Consider the following 16,103-nt stretch of genomic DNA (forward strand, 5'->3'; position numbering starts at 1 on the left):
ACGGCGAGATGCTCAGCGTTGCGATTTCCACAAGTTTTTCACCTCTAAAATCGGATTTGTCGCAGCAGTAATTCAGGTTCTAGTTTTAGCAACATTAAATCTTTTTTTCTAAAGTACATTTAAGCGTTTGATTCGGAGACACTCAATTAACAACGTGTAATTAAAACAGACTCTCCCCCGTCTTCCGGTGTAGTGGTACAGCCCACCGACGTCCTGCGCGGGAGCGGAAAACGTGCATCTGCGGAAAAGGAGCCACTCTCGGTTTGTTTTCCTGCTACAATTTGTGCGACACCGTCAACTTACTAATAAAACTCGCCTTTCTTATCGTCGTGTGCACAAACCAGAGGTGAGTGAAGGGGTTCGTTCGTCCTTCCGCTAGCTTCAAACAGCTACAGGCTAGCTAGCATGCGTGTTTGTTGACGAGGCAGTGCTTCCATGTCGGTCGTGCTCGATAACGTGTCTTTGAGTTGTTGTGAAGCTGCAGGTCAGTCAGCTGCAGGTCAGTCAGCTGTTGTGAGTGAAGCAGGAACGCTGCTGTGATATTAAACACGACTGTCATGTTTGAATGGACTGTGGACTCTGAAGGATGTGGGTGGTGGTGGTTGGTTGGGAGGAGGAGGGGCAGCTAAAGTCTCCTGTGCTGCAGCATCCCAGTGTAGTTGATGTAAATCAGATGGTGATGTGAAGGTGTGGATGTCCTTGTCTGTGTTTTCAGCTTCATCGCACATCCGACATGGCCCGAGACTGGAAACCTGGTGATCTGATCTTTGCAAAGATGAAGGGATATCCCCACTGGCCTGCAAGAGTAAGTCTGGAGGGTAAACACGGTTCAGTCTGTTTATATCTCATTTATTTAGTGCTGCAACACTGGGTCAGTAGAAAATGAATCTGCTTTATAATCATGCAGTGAAACAACCTGCTTCTTCTCTTCTTCCTGTCAGATTGATGAAGTCCCGGATGGTGCTGTGAAGCCGTCCAACATCAAGTTCCCCATCTTCTTCTTTGGCACTCATGAAACGTTAGTGATTCCCCACGCCTTTATCACCTCTATATAAACACGTGTTTAGATAAACACGTGTTTATCTAGGTTAAATTAAATGTTATTCTGCTTTCTTTTTATTCTTCTGTACAATCTCATACAGTGAGTTCAGTGTAGAACAGTCCTGTCTCTGGAGCTGTCACTTTGCTCCGTTGAAGCTGTTCCTTTAAAAACATAAATGTCTTCTTCTTCCAACAGAGCGTTCCTTGGTCCAAAAGATATCTTTCCATACCTACCTAACAAAGAGAAGTACGCTAAGCCCAACAAGAGGAAAGGCTTCAATGAAGGATTGTGGGAGATTGAAAACAACCCAAAAGTTGAGCTCACAGCACCCAAGGTACATTTTCTTCCTGTTTGTCTCCACCAAAGACATTTTGACCTCAGGGTCAGGGTTTACATTCCCTCCCATTTTATTTTATTTTAATTTTATCTTTACTTTCCTTTTATCCCCACTTTTTGATGAGAAGGAGCAGCCAGCATTTATTTTTTTGCATTAATACGACACTAATGTTATTTCAGCGTTTAGTATTTTAGAGTTACTCTGAAACAGCTGCTAAATGATTTGTGTTGCTCAGGTTTGCTAGTCGAATGTTTAAAATAATCAATATTTTGTGGTGGAAGGTCACTTTCACGCCAGCATGTGTTGAAGTATTTACCCAAGGTTGTTGCAAACTGTGCGTCAGTTTTCCTAAAGTAGAAGAAGTCTTTAGCTGTTGTAGAGCAAAGTAAATAGCAGAGTCGTTCTTGAGGATATTATTTCGAAGCAACTTCAGATACCCCACCTGAGGTTGTGCTGCTTGAACTAGAAAAGTGTTGTGTCTAGCATCAGTGTGGTGTTTCTGTTTAATCCTCTGACGGCATCGTATGTGCACACAGCTGCTTATTGTGTTTTCACCAAGCTGGTTCGTATTGATTGTTTGTTTGTTTGTTTGTTTGTGTTCTTAAAGCCGGTTCCTCCAGAATCTTTCACTGAAAAGGATTCGAACAGCGGCCCAGAAGGAGAGGAGGACGCTGATGACAAGGGGATGAACACCAAAGTCAGTTTTTGCTTTTCACAGTTGCTTCAGTGCATTGACGTGCTACTGGTTTGTCTTTGTGATGTCAGCTTCTTTCTTCTTTTGCCATCTTTCTAATCTCTCCGTAATGTGTATCTGCTTCATATTGAATTGCATTTCACTGCAAACAACACTACTTTCACTTTGTTGTAATAGACCTCAGGGCCTCTGTGCTAAGAGTAGTATGTGCAACAGAAGGATGCTCGCTAACTTTTCTCCCTTTCAAGACTCATTTACGCCAGCACACTGCGTCCTGTGCTGTGTCTTGGGTGCATTCAGGTTCCAGGAAGTGAGGCTGAGCAGGAGAATGAGAATGAGGAGGAGGAGGAGGAGGAGGAGGAGGAGGAAGGGTCTCTGATCTCTGAGCAGAGTCCTCAGAACCAGGATGTAGGTACTTTGCATGCTGGGATACTGTAAAGCGGTGAAGGTTGTCTCATCCTGTTTTTCAATTGGTGGTTGGTTTCTGTTTGACTCAAAATTCTTGTGGCCACAGAGTTTTGTCTGTGTTTGCTGGTCTAGGTTTGCTGTGTCGATGCCACTGAGGTGTTAAAGATTTGCAAACAGATAAAATCTATGTTGGTCTCTGTGTTTTTAATAAAATATTTAAGGTTAAATATCGGCTTTATTTGTGCTGGCTCACTGAAAATGGTCCTAATGTCTGGGGGCCTTAACTCTGTGTGTGGCTATAACTAAAATAAGTGGAAAGTGTTTATTCTTCTGTGTTTTACCTCTCTGAAACCACCCTGGCAAAGTGTTAGTGCTTTCCATTTCCTGCTTCTCCTTGTCCATAACCTGCATAACTCTACTGTCTGCAGTGAGTTGATCTAACTTTGTTCTTGCATGGCTTTCTTTGTGCTCTGGAGAAAGGTAAGTTGTGGCTGTGCTAATGTATGATCTTGTTCACAATAAGAAGGAATCATCTCTGTGTAGTTTTTAAAATACTAAAAAAATATAATATTTAATACTAATATTCATTAGCAGCAAACTCAAATTTAAATGAATCTTGCACAGAGTGTAATATCGTGGTAATACACCAGGTGGAGCCAAAGCCAAATGTGGTTTTATCAAGGTAAGGTGACACTGATCAAACTAGGGATTAGGATTATAAATATATAAAAGCTGTCATCTTGTCGTATACGTTCATTTAGTTCTCTTCTCATAGAAGCAGCTCTTGCTTTTACGGCAGCTAAAGGTTGAAGTTGACAATAAGAAAATTAACAGAAGGTGTTGCTTTTCAGGGCACTCCGAAAGATTCCCCCGATGTCCCTAAACCAAAGAGAGGAAGAAAGAAAAAGGTTGGTTGCATTATTTAATGTGTTAATACATTTTGAGTTTGTCAGAAACATTTTATATTAAACGTTTTGTTTTGTTGTCTTGTTGTAGAGTGATGTTGAGCAGGAGACTGAAAAGGACGACGCTCCTGTTAGTCCTGTTAGTGCTTCAGGTAGGTAGTCAAAGTTTCATTCCATTTGTGTATTAGACTGTAAGTACAGCTTGTCATGTTTTATCTTTTCACTGCGTCAATTTTTACTTTAATTGTAAGTAGATTTATTTTTGTTTTCAGCTCTCTTTTTGCATAAACTGGATTTATGTATAATGTGTCTATGTGACCAGGTGGAGAAGGTCCTAAACGAAGAGGCAGGAAGCCCAAAAGCGAGAAGTTGCTTTTGCTCCAGCAGCAGCAGCAGCAGGACCAGCAGGGCTCAGGAAGTGAAATGTAACGTCAAAATAACACACACACACACACACACACACATTGCAAAACTCTCACCTAAGTCTGCGTTTCCTCTCATCCCTCATTATTCTACTCTCATATACTGCACTGTGACACATATGTAGACTTTACTTCTATGTGTCGTCTGATCAATATATATATATATTTTTCTTACTTTTAGGCTCACTGGTGAGTCAGACAAAAAGAGAAAGAGGGCACTAGATGACAAGTCAAAGAGCGTAGAGGAGGAGAAAAGAAAGAAGAAGGAGGAAAGTAAAGGAAAGGACGCAGAGGTGAAGGAGCCCGAAGCCAAGAAGAAGAAACTGTCCAAAGATGACAGCTCCTCTGGCTCTGACGATGAAGAGGCAGGTGTTGAGAAAACATAAATACATTATTTCTAGCGATGTTGTGGTCTTGTTTTCATGGACTTTTTTTTTATGTTTCAGAAAAATAAAGGACGAAAGAAACTGCAGAACCCAGAAATGGACAAAGATGCACGGCGGCAGAAAGCAGATGAAATGAAAGAGTAAGTTTGCATATAGCAAGTTACCAGAGGCCAGCGCTATATGATAATTTTATATTCTAATCTATTATCCAGATAAATAGTTTAACAGTTTTATTTACTAGTCAATCATGGTGTTGAAATGTCAAAACCTCATTAGAGCAGAGATGGGATTGTTTCTGACAGGGTGGGGTTATCACTGTCTTGCAGGCCAAACAAAGATGATGGAAAGAAAAATGAAGAGAGGACGGGAGTTAAGAAAAAAGGTGAGAAATGACACAGGGTGTCAAATTCAGAGTGTCTCCAAAGTGTACAAAGCACAGAGCAACCATGTACAATTATAGAAAAGATGAAGAGGAAAAAAGGGGAATCGTTCTTTTTTTGTCACTCACTGAGGTTAAATTACTATTGACAGTTATTCAACCTCAGTCTTTTCTATCATAACTCTTCCTTTTCTTCTTTTTTTTCTCAGAAATGTCGACTGACTTGAAACTGCAGAGACTGCACAGCGAAATCAAGATTTCACTGAAAATTGATAATCCTGTAAGTTCTGTTAATCACTGTCATATCATACATAAAGCACTCAGATCATCCAGGCACTTCTGTGTCAGTGTTTTGTGAGTGCATTTTACCTGTGGTGCAGTAAATTAACAAAGATAAACATCTGAGAAACAACACTCACTAAATCACTGCACCTGGCTGTTAATCAGCTTGATTTTTGCTTTATAATGACTTCACTCCTTCTACTTTGTCTTCTTTTCTTCTGCTCCCTGTGACCCCTCTTGTTCCCCCCACACTAGGATGTGAAGAAGTGTTTGGATGCGTTGGATGAGATTAGCTCCCTTCAGGTTACGACCCAGCACCTGCAGAAGCACAGCGAACTCATTGCCACACTCAAAAAAGTAAAGTCACCGATGTAAAATGCCAATTAAAGACAGACTGTTTTAAACTGAACAGTGAAGTGACACACGGGTGTGTTTAAATGCACTTATCCTGAGTGATGTGTTGTTTAATTTTTCATTTATTTATTTATTTTATTTTATTTTTTATCTGTGTTCTAGATTCGCAGGTTCAAGGCCAGTCAGGACATCATGGACAAAGCCACCATGTTGTATAACAAGTTTAAGAGTATGTTCCTAGTTGGAGAAGGGGATTCTGTGCTCAGCCAGGTGCTCAACAAGTCTTTAGCTGAACAACGGCAGCATGAAGAGGCCAAGAAAGGAGCACTGAAGAGAGTCGAACAAAGCAAGGAAAACAACTCAGGTGATTTTTACTGTCTACATAAAACACTGTTGATGGTTTGAAAAGAATTTAACACATGATAGATGAACTGAACAAATCCCGACAGAGTAAAACCTTTTGAAGCTGGTAGCACAGCAGCACATATCGAGAGCCACATACAAATATGAACCGAGACGTGTATGCATGTGCCTTCAGTCTTCGTCGTCTCTTCTGTCCAGTGTACGTCAGAGGATCTCTGTGGTTGACATTCTCAGTAGAGACAGAGTGTAATCAGAACATTACCACCATGTCCCGCTTCATTGATTCATTTAATTCTGATGTACGAACTGTATTTCAACCAAAGTGTCTGCAGTGTCTGTGTGAAAAAGATGTCTTTGTATAGCAGGGCGTGCGAAATGGACGGAAAATTGTATTTACGTCAGGAGCGTCTGGAACACGGCATGGTTCATCACATGCTCCTGGGAGCTTCTGCCTCTGCAGGGACGTTCTGTCTGTCTGATCGAGTGCATGTGTCTCTTTTGAACTGCCCATAGACAAGATGACAAACGGTGATATTGGCCCTGAAGAGAAGAAGCAGGAGACGGAGAGGGAGAAGCTGCTCGAAGACGCCTCAGCAGGAGAAAACCACAGGTAGTTGAAATGAAACACATCAGCAAACTGAAAAACAAAATCCACGCAAACATTATCATATTCAGAATAACTTTCTAAAATATATAGTTAATCAGTGAAAACATTCTGAAATATATCCATAAAGAGAAACGGATGGCACACAAAAATATAATGCTAGGCCATTGTATGTGGCATTTTACAATCACAACCACAAAAGCATAGGTTCAGTTAAAGAGAAGTGCAGTAATTCCCTGTATTTTATATACAGGAGTAAATGGTGCATTTATTTTACCATTTTCAATCCATGTATTAATATATATCTTAGAATTTGCATGAGAATCATGCAATCATGCACATTTACTTTAGTATCACAGTAATTCCCTGATAAGTAAGTAATAAGTAACTAGGTTGGAACCCACAGTGTAACAGTCTGTATACTCACTGATATGTTTGTGCATTTTGTAACCCAGGACCTTTTATAGAGCATTCACTGCACAATTAATTTATCATGATATAAAGTCTACAAGTAAAAAAAATAACCTTTTTTACTGTCTTGAATTAAATCTGTTCACCTTTCAACCCGTTTATTTCCTTCCTCCAGTACCCCAAATACTCAGGAAGAGTCCACCTGAGTGTCCTACATGCCTGAGGAAGAACAGAGAACGTTTGCTGCTGTACCATGTTGTCCAAACCAGGGTCCTCTGTCCAGTTGGTCCTGATGGCTGACGATGATGATGATCACTGGTTTCCAGTTTACTGACAGTTTTCAATTTGCTGCTCAAAGGCTTCAGAACATCGAAAACCTCTACCCCTAAGAAAATGACTGACTGCTTATTTTATTTTTGTACTTTGTGTAGTCTTCACCTTTCAGATGCCTTGTGTTAACGTTCATTGACACATCTGGCGGTGTCGCACTGAGCATGCTCACAGATACAGGGTTAGCATCTGATTTCCAGTTCGAGTAGATGGTTTGATTATACGCTATAATTTCTTACGCATTTAAGCTTTGATTCTGACATTTACACAATCAGCAGCCGGATCTTCACTTACAGGTCATTTGAAGTGCAGAGGTTTAGCTGTAGTTTAGGCTGCATTAACGTTCTGTAGGTGCAGATTCACGAAACGGAAAATTCTAGTTGCTGAAGTTCTTTTGCCAAGAAAATGCTTCCCTCTCAACCATGTTTGTCTGTTTTTAAAGATTTTCTTTTTAACATAGATGTAAATAAGAGTATTTTTGTGCCTGTCTGATGACCTGTTTCAGCATCTAATAATAAAGTAGTACATATAGAACACCCTGTCTTTTTTTTTATTCATACCTTCACTTACACATGCTTTAAACAACATATTCTGCTGTTTTGTCTTTTTAACATGGCTGAAAATCACAGTACTTTCAGTGTGTAAATCTAAATCTGATGATGGTTGCTGTCATTGCAGGACCACTGATCAGATCCAGTCCCACACAAACTGTCCTGATGATGCAGCCCAGTTTAAAATGTGACTGTTTAACTTCATATATCTAAGGACGATTTTTCAGAATTGTTTGTTTTGTTTTATTGATGAATATTCAGTGCAACAGTTGAAACACTTGTTGCCTTGTTAGGTTGAAAGTTTCCAGCTGGTTTCACCTCTGGCTATGTGGACAGCGTGGTGTGTTGCACATGTGACGCAATAATGATGATCGCTGCAGCAAGGTGAGGTGTTAAACCACTGCATGTCAAAAAACAAATGGTTTTCAGGTGTGTTGAGTTGCATTTGAAAGCTTTCTCAAATCTATTTGAGATCAAATGTGAGATATTAAATGTTCAATGATAATTTGTTTTTCTCTTTTCCTCAAATTAGTCAAATCTAAACTGTAATGTACTGGAACTGTTTATCTGTCTCTGATATTTGCTTCAGTAAAAATCAGTTTTTTAGTAAATGTCACGGTTTATTTTAAACAAAGAAAATACTGTGCAAATGTAGAAAGCTTGTTTTAACAAAAATAAACATTACTCAAACATGAAGACATTTCTTTCTGAAATATAAAGACATTTAACTGTATTATACAGCATTAAATTAAAATTGGTGTGCAATCCACTGAAGAGGGGCCTTAGTTGAAGGCGCCACGGTCCACGTAGGGGTAGGCCAGGAAATCTCCTAGCTTGTTACCAGCTGCGTCGTAGTGCAGCATCCGGAAACACTTGTCACAAAACAGACACGGGTCACTCGGAGCAAACTGGTCGTTGGTAGTAAACCATCTGCAAGGGTCAGGAATTCAACACGTGTTTACTCTGATTATTAAAAAAGCCAAAGTTCATGTAATGCCAGGTTGTTTCTGTACGCACCTGCCAATGAAGAGGTGGCAAACTGCACACTTCTGCGTGACAATCCTGTGCTTGTGCGTGAGAAGAGGATACAGGTTCTTGTCCATGCAGTCGTTCTTATGGACCAGTCTGCGATGAGTAAAAAGAGAAGAAATAAGCCTGGAGCCCTTTTCTCAAACACGGTGAGTGGTGAAAACACAAATTAGTCTCACATTTGTGATTGTAACAGCTGCTTGCATGTGAGGTTACCCTGCTCACGCCAACAATAAATCTGCTCAAAGACAATTACGCCCCATGTGTTACTGTGATGAGGTTAAATTATCTATGGAGTCTTGTGACATCAGTCAAATCCTGTCAGACAAGGGGTTTTATTTCAAAAGGTTGCTGTAATAATACATATATTCACAAAGTTTCATGTTGCAAGCGAATGCTGATGAAAATCACACCACAGTACATAACTGTGAAGTTTATTAAAAGGTACCCAGTGGGATCCAGGCTTTGATGGTGAGTCGAGTGCTTGTACGGAAACTCAAAACAAGCGAGTAATTGACGATTAGTTGCGACAAGCACAAATGACCCTGGAGCCCTGCACGGGTATTTTGATGAAGAATATGTGTTCGTTCCTGACGGAAGTGAAGTTCATGAACCGGAGAACAAGAAAAAAACTATGAATATATTAGCAGAAAAGCAACTGCTTTGGTAATTGATTAATATGAATAATCAGAAAAACGTTATAGACTGTTAAACACAAACACGGTAAAACAAAAGTGTGACCTCAAGGTGACGAGTAAACAAATAATAGTTGCCAGTTACTGTACATCTATAAATGTGGAGTCAATCAATGTAGAAATTCGTTCTTGTCATGTCCCATGTGACACATCACATGTAAACTACTGAACAAGTTATGTCATGCTCTGTGTGTCCACTTTAATATGTTACTATTTCTGGACTTCCTTCTTTTACATTACCAATATATAAATTGATAAAATGTTATAAAATAAAACAATATTAAAATATCTCCCTAGTGGTATCTGTCCTGCATATTAATGCATAATTGTTTTATGTAATTAAATATATGAATGGATCAATATAAATACTGGTACCATATCAATGGTGAGGTAAATTGATATTTAAAATTGATGCAATATTCCAAATATTTAACATTACACGTGAAACATCTATTACTGAGTTACAAAGACACAGAATTTGTGTATTATAGCTTTGGCTCTCGCTCAGCAAAAGTTTTTGTCATCACTCAGGGACGCCCTCATGCTGTTTTACGATTTTAAATCTATTTCTGCTGCAGTTAGTGAAACATAATATCTGCAGACAGCTGTTTGCATCCTGCTGTCTATAAGTTCTGATCTATGAAAGCTGAAGGCTCGATCCGCACTTATCACATCTCCATTTTAAGGATCCTTATACCCCTGAATGAACTCGTAGAATTTTCAATTGCTTACTTCACCGGTTTCTTGTTATTGCATCCTGTTTTGCGTCCATTGTTTAGGGAATCTCATTGTTTCTCATCTACAGTCCCTATCTTTACATTTTTTTTCCAGTGCTGTTTTCTCACAGTTGCTCGCCATAAAGAATTTAAAGGTCAAGTCAACAAATTTAGCTTACTTTCATATACTGGCTGTGGTTAGGAATAGCGAGGAACGGGAAAGAAAAGTCATGTAATTATTTTGTTGTTTGTTTTGGTAAATACCTACAGATAACACAGATACAGATCTAATATTTCTTTTTTGGAAAAGTGGAACTCACACGTTACACCTTTAAATGGGGGGGGGGCTGAACACAGCAGCTCCACAACTATCAGGTCAACATACACAACCTTGGCCCCTAAGTATAGGTATGGTACTATCACTGACTAAACTGTGAAAAACATTCAGTATACAGTTTTGTCGAGTTTAAGAAGTTAAGTCAGCACGGACCTGACATCTGTGATGATGACAAGATGTTCACAGTCTCCCTGATGACAGTAGAGGTACGGGAAGCCCACTTTTACTTTTAGATCTGTGAACCGTGTTTCCTCCATCTTTGCCTGGCTGTAGGGTGGGAAGTTTCGGGACTTTGCCCATTCAACGGTGGTTCTGTGTTAGAGATTTCACAAAGTAGGTCACAAAATGTCATGTTGAAGCCATAACACTTCTATTTACATAATGTGGACCAATATCACAAATTGCCATAATAGAGAGCATATAATACTTGAAGCCTTTGTGAATGAAGTACAGAAAAACTCACACAAAAGAAAAGTTGTATTACACTTGGAATCAATCTACAGTCTGTGATAGCTTCATGTTAAACTGTTTTCAAAATGTTTTTCACTGGCTGTTACAACTAGACAGACAGGGAAAGGGGGATTTGTAAGATATTAGCTGATTATTGGGAGGAAAAACCTACATGCTGATGTCCCGACACTCTGGGAATCGCATGTCGTTGTAGAAAACTCCTTCAAAGAAAAAGAAGGATGACTTGTAATGATCCTGCAAACAGAGCACAAACAAATATTACCTCAAGGTGTTTGTGATTGGTTTCCTGCTCACATATTGACAGAATCAAAGCAGGTAATTAACGTAACATGATTTCGTCAACCGTCATAAAACTCTCTTGTGAAGTTGTTTTAGCTGTGATCACTACTGTCTGAAAATGCCAGCAGTCCTCTTTGTCCTGCTGTTATTCCAGACATACAAAAAAAATTACTTATGTACTTAAATGTTTTTAAAACAGTAACTTTTTAACATGTTTAACATGTTTCGAACCACATCAGCAGTTTTACGTTACCCGGTCTTTAAATACACTCTGCAAATACAAATGTACAGGACGTGTGCCTACTTTGCTGATAAAGTCTGGAGCTATGTCCGGTGTGTTGCTGAACTCTCCGCACACTTGCAAGTCGCTGACGCAACAGATGCCATCCCTGAGCTCCGCCAAGGTGTGGGAGCCTGTCATCAGCAGAGTCATGTGGGGTCGGACGTAGCAAAACTGAGGAGAAAACAAACCTGTCACTCATTCATTTTCTCACACATAGATCATAAATCCGATTAATGAAAAATATTCTTTTTGCACACTGGGAAAATAAAATGCTTACTTTCTCATAAGTGGCTGGGTAGTAGACGTTGATGGTCAGAATGATTTCTCCTTCAGGGATCATGTCAGCCACTGCACTTGGTTTCCTACCAACAGTTAAACGCTCCTGAAAAATTACAAAGAAAAAATTGAAATATATCAATGTGATGTGTCCTGGTGGGTTAAAAATAACCACATTCATTTCCATTTATTCCAACTTGTGATCTTATCGACTGACAACATGTCCGTGATGCTGCAGTGGACTCACCAGCTCGTCTGCGTACAGGTCGTGTCTGTTCTTGGTGATTTTCAGAGAAGCTTTGTAATCCTGTCTTTTTTTCCTTTCTCTTTTAAAAGCAAATCACAGAACATCACTTTTTGGTTTGTTTACATGCTGTGGGTTGTTCAAAAATAATACGTAATGTAAAGGACAACATTAGAAATAGACACATACACTAATGTTTTCAGTGTGGAGTTTGGTGGTACCACCTCTGGGTCTGGCTGCTGATCCTCAGGATGGCAACGAAGTGAATCAACACTAAAGAATATAATAGAATAAAAAGTATTTATAATACACAGTACATGTAAAACTGGGTAAATAAAGCATTCAACAGACTGCAATCAAAATATAGTGCACAGATTAAAGTTAGTGTGCATACCAATTCACAGTGAAGTGAAGTAGCAACATCACTTGTTTTTGTTAGATTATTTCTACAGATTCCTGCTTTATGATGGTTATTTATTATTATTTATGCAGCTTTACTTGCTACCAGCTGGTTAACTGTGCTCCAGACAGGTTCTTGTTACCTGCAGACGGACTTGAGTTGAGACATGATCTCCGGACCGAGCCCCATCTCTTTAGCAAAGTTAGCGTCAAACGCGTCCTCGTCTTCCTGCTGGTAGGAAATGTCGCTCGGCTTCAGTCTGCTCAGCCACTCGTTTCTGAACGACGCGATGTGAAACGGCTTGGTGTTAACGTCGATGTATTCATAATCTGGGATGTTTGTGTTGGGATCTGTCGACTGTCCGGACGCCGCCATGTTTTCCTAAAAGCTACGCGCGGAGCATCATGGGTAACGCGCGTCATCGAAACGTCAGCGTACTACGTATGACAACATCGCCTGGTCAACGTCACTTTATAATTTCACTAAACACTTTATTTTGTTGTTAATAAATCGAGAAATTGAATACAGATGGCCTACATAATCATAAAACCACAGAATCCACATTATCTTTCTAATTGTATTAATAAAAATCATTGGTAATCCTAAAAGCAGACAGAAAAAGTAATTAAAAAGTGATGTAAGTAAATTAAAATCTAATTTACTTTATGTATAAACACATCTTACAATATGCTCAGATGTATATCAATGTTATAAGTATGAGTGCACATCATATTAAATAATAACATAAACCACTTAATTCTGTCCACATTGAAATATTCAGTTTAAGTTTGAAAATATACAGTGGCAAGAAAAAGTATGTGATCTTTTTGGAAATTTTAGGATTTTCTGCATTTATTTGTCTGAATCTGAAGTTAACAGATATATTGTGCTTAATATACTGCCACAAAAAATCTGATCTTTTTATGTTTTTATTAAGAACAACCTCCTATTGCTAGTGGTAAAAGTATTTGAACCCTTGCAGAATTCATAACAGCTTGAACCCCCTTGGCAGCAATAACCTTAACCAGGCGCTTCCTGTAGCTGTGGACCAGACCTGCACATAATCAATTTTTGTTTAGATTGTAATCAGTTCTAATTTCAAATGGACATGATTTAGTACCAGCTACTGTCCTGAAATAAACCCAAGAGTGTCAATGTAAGACTTGGTGACACTGCATGTTGCAGTGTCCCTACTTGAACTGTTTTTGAAAGAAAGCTGTCTGACTGACAGACATGTACGAACCCAAAGCTGATGTTCCTGCACTTTCCCATTCACAGTGGGATATTTTATTTGTCATTTATTGGCTGGAATTGGACCTTCTGTATTATATTTTGATATAATTTTGCAGCACATGTACATTGTGTACATGTCATTTTATACAGCATAATTTAACCTACTTTTTCTAAGTAGCTTTTGGTAACCCGACTAGATTTCTCCCCATGGTTAACTTTGCTGTAGCTGAACTTCGTCTAGTATGAATCATAGCTTTGCATGGTTATGCTTTCAAAGTAGCTTCCGCAACACTGTTAAAATCCTTTTTGTGACAACGCGTGAAACATGCAGAAAGAAGTTTAGAAGAGTCAAATTTGGTGCAATAGGAGTTACGATAAAAACCACCAGAAAGAAATGATTATGCAGAGACATCACATGCATACAGACCTTTCTATGTGAAACAGCCTGTTAGTTGAATTTGATTCAATAGCGACTGGAGGGATGATGCCCTTAGATGACCTTATGGTCATTTGTGATGCTGATTTTGTTTTCTTCCACTCCCCTTCTCTTCTTGTAACTTAGGGCTTGGAAGAACATACACTTAAATATTGTACTTGATAGCTGCTTTAGGAACTTATAATTTACTTGCACATTTCCATTTTATGCAAGATATTTCATCTAGAATGTGTGTGTAATATATATTCTTCAATATGCTAATTGGAGGAGATGAATGCCTGAGAGAAGAATAAAAATGCAGTTTTATGAGAAGGGATGGTCTGTAATGGGAAGAGACAAATTTGTGGGCTGATCTTACAAATCTAGGTCCCTCCCAGTTTTTAATCTTATAAATATTTTGTCTGAAGAGTGAAGAGTAGCACTAAGGCGGTCTTTAACAGCAAGAATTCCTGCTTATAATTCCCCTACATATAAACTTGCTATACTTGCTATATTTCAACATCAAATGGAGCCAAAATATAATTCACTACAACAGGTAGGCCATGTGTTTCATTGCCACTTCTCTACAGGTGTACCATCACCGTGATTCAACCTTGTTCCAAATGCCTCAGTTATCGATGCCTACAGCTACCTACACTTCTAAGTTTATTTTAAAAGGTAATGTGGTTTTAATTGTGCTGCAAATCTGATACAGGACATAATGTTCTATTCTATTAATATTCCCATATGCTGTGCTAGATTGAAATAATACTTATGATCTTTTTTTCTGATATATTAAAAGTATTTTTTATTATATTCATAGATTGGTAAACAAATCTGTTGTGGCAGAAAGATCTAAAAAGGTTTTTCTGTGTGTCCCAGATTTTTTACCTTTTCAGTTGTTTTTTCTTTATCCACGCACCTTGGCAGAAGGTAAATTTGTGCTTTATTGTGGCAGGAAGGAAAACAGATTCTTTGTTGACCTCAGCATTAACTGGCTAAAAGTGATTTAACACTTTTCCAAGCTGCTGTACTTCTTTTCTTAGGGCTTTAGTCAATAGTCACATATAAAGAAAATGTTCAGTTTTGTCCTCAGTGCAGTAAAATGTGGAACTGGTTGATTGGACAAACTTGCTGACTGAAACTTGTGTCTGCCCTAAGGTTGGGTTTAACTGTCAAGTTTATTGTGCATGAAAAGGCTGCTACTCTTGCAAGAAAAATGCTGAAAAAGAAGCATGCTTTGTAGAACAAGGTGGGCAAATAAGGAAACAAAAATAGCAACTTAATCTGGAAATGGAAAATACAACTGCACATGTTCGGGGAATCATATTTTAAGGGCTCCAGAACTTAATGGTGACTCTAAATAATTAGTTCCTCATGGGCATGAAAGTGGAAAATCAAGATGTCCTTTCTGTCCTTTTTTTATGAAACGAATGCAAAACCAATGGGATAAATGCAGGCTTATCAACACATATTTGCCAAAGCGGGATATTGCAATGCCATGGTTTTATCAGTGAGACTGCACTTCTTGGAACAGCACCAGGGAGCATCCAGGAGAAGTGTGTACAGACAGAGGATATGATACTATGAAAGCTCTTTTAACTCTATTATAAGAACACAAAGCAAAGTAAAACTTGAATGAGTGCATTATAGGTAGATGTGTTTCTACTGTTTGTATATCTGCATAAATGAGAGTCCAAAACACTGGGGACACTTCCTAATATGGTGCACAACATAACCTTGTGGATCATATTTTATTAACTTGTGAAAGTGGAAGCAGAGCTGCTGCACCGGATTGCATTAGACTTTACAGGTGCCACTGAAAACGTGTACACTGATGTATATCAAGTGCAAATAGCTAAACTAAAAGACCAGATCTCACAGTCAAATGGCAAATGGCACTCAGCTGAGAAGAAACACACAAAGTCAAACCTCTTCTGGAAAACATGGATCTATTTATATTCATTATGGTTTAAGGCAATGGTGGCTGATCCTGGTCCTCGAGAGCTAGTGTCCTGCTCGTTTTCCAACCATCCTTTCCTCCTGTTTTTGATTGACTAAACACACCTGATCCAGGTAATCAACAGTAGGTAGAGAAGGAATAGTTGGCAAACAAGTGGCTCTCGAGGAGCAGGGCACCCGATTTATAAATAATAAAAACACATTTAAAAGGTCTGGTTTCAGATAAAATTCACATGAAGTTTGTTTTTCCTTTAGGTGGTCCTGAATTGTCCCACTGAGGATGGATTGTAAGTGA

The 16,103-nt window shown here is 38.9% G+C and overlaps 2 protein-coding genes across 3 annotated transcripts; one reads left to right on the plus strand and one right to left on the minus strand.

Annotated features, from left to right (window-relative positions):
* The first annotated feature begins 219 nt into the window (after window positions 1-219).
* Window positions 220-7,451, plus strand: psip1a (PC4 and SFRS1 interacting protein 1a). 2 transcript variants are annotated; one of them, XM_026360831.1, is made up of 17 exons: window positions 220-346; window positions 716-805; window positions 942-1,018; window positions 1,238-1,376; window positions 1,987-2,076; window positions 2,374-2,481; window positions 3,333-3,389; window positions 3,478-3,538; window positions 3,709-3,811; window positions 3,990-4,173; window positions 4,255-4,334; window positions 4,521-4,576; window positions 4,783-4,853; window positions 5,111-5,212; window positions 5,372-5,573; window positions 6,086-6,182; window positions 6,763-7,451. In XM_026360831.1, the coding sequence occupies exons 2-17, from the start codon at window positions 734-736 to the stop codon at window positions 6,791-6,793; spliced, it is 1,530 nt and encodes a 509-aa protein (XP_026216616.1). In that variant the 5' UTR covers window positions 220-346; window positions 716-733; the 3' UTR covers window positions 6,794-7,451. The 2 variants fall into 2 exon arrangements, with proteins under 2 accessions (XP_026216616.1, XP_026216617.1); XM_026360832.1 differs by lacking the exon at window positions 2,374-2,481.
* Window positions 7,452-8,135: 684 nt separating this feature from the next.
* snapc3 (small nuclear RNA activating complex, polypeptide 3) lies at window positions 8,136-12,610 on the minus strand. Its single transcript, XM_026358914.1, has 9 exons — window positions 12,341-12,610; window positions 11,988-12,071; window positions 11,802-11,880; window positions 11,556-11,660; window positions 11,300-11,449; window positions 10,868-10,950; window positions 10,399-10,557; window positions 8,486-8,593; window positions 8,136-8,398 (listed from the first exon to the last, which is right to left on the minus strand). The coding sequence occupies exons 1-9, from the start codon at window positions 12,571-12,573 to the stop codon at window positions 8,251-8,253; spliced, it is 1,149 nt and encodes a 382-aa protein (XP_026214699.1). The 5' UTR covers window positions 12,574-12,610; the 3' UTR covers window positions 8,136-8,250.
* Between the last annotated feature and the right edge of the window lie 3,493 nt (window positions 12,611-16,103).

The sequence above is a fragment of the Anabas testudineus genome, chromosome 1, assembly GCF_900324465.2.
Source record: "Anabas testudineus chromosome 1, fAnaTes1.2, whole genome shotgun sequence".
Classification (NCBI taxonomy): Eukaryota; Metazoa; Chordata; class Actinopteri; order Anabantiformes; family Anabantidae; genus Anabas; species Anabas testudineus.

What these genes read in the sequence shown, in the direction of transcription:
- psip1a (XM_026360831.1), top strand. Translation starts at nt 734, where the DNA reads ATGGCCCGAGACTGGAAACCTGGTGATCTGATCTTTGCAAAGATGAAG. An exon ending in TAGTCCTGTTAGTGCTTCAG is followed by an intron (nt 3,539 to 3,708) that starts GTAGGTAGTCAA and finishes CTATGTGACCAG; the next exon opens with GTGGAGAAGGTCCTAAACGA. An exon ending in AAGCAAGGAAAACAACTCAG is followed by an intron (nt 5,574 to 6,085) that starts GTGATTTTTACT and finishes AACTGCCCATAG; the next exon opens with ACAAGATGACAAACGGTGAT.
- snapc3 (XM_026358914.1), bottom strand. Translation starts at nt 12,573, where the DNA reads ATGGCGGCGTCCGGACAGTCGACAGATCCCAACACAAACATCCCAGAT. An exon ending in CAACTCAAGTCCGTCTGCAG is followed by an intron (nt 12,072 to 12,340) that starts GTAACAAGAACC and finishes TATATTCTTTAG; the next exon opens with TGTTGATTCACTTCGTTGCC. An exon ending in GTCATCATCACAGATGTCAG is followed by an intron (nt 8,594 to 10,398) that starts GTCCGTGCTGAC and finishes TACTCATCGCAG; the next exon opens with ACTGGTCCATAAGAACGACT.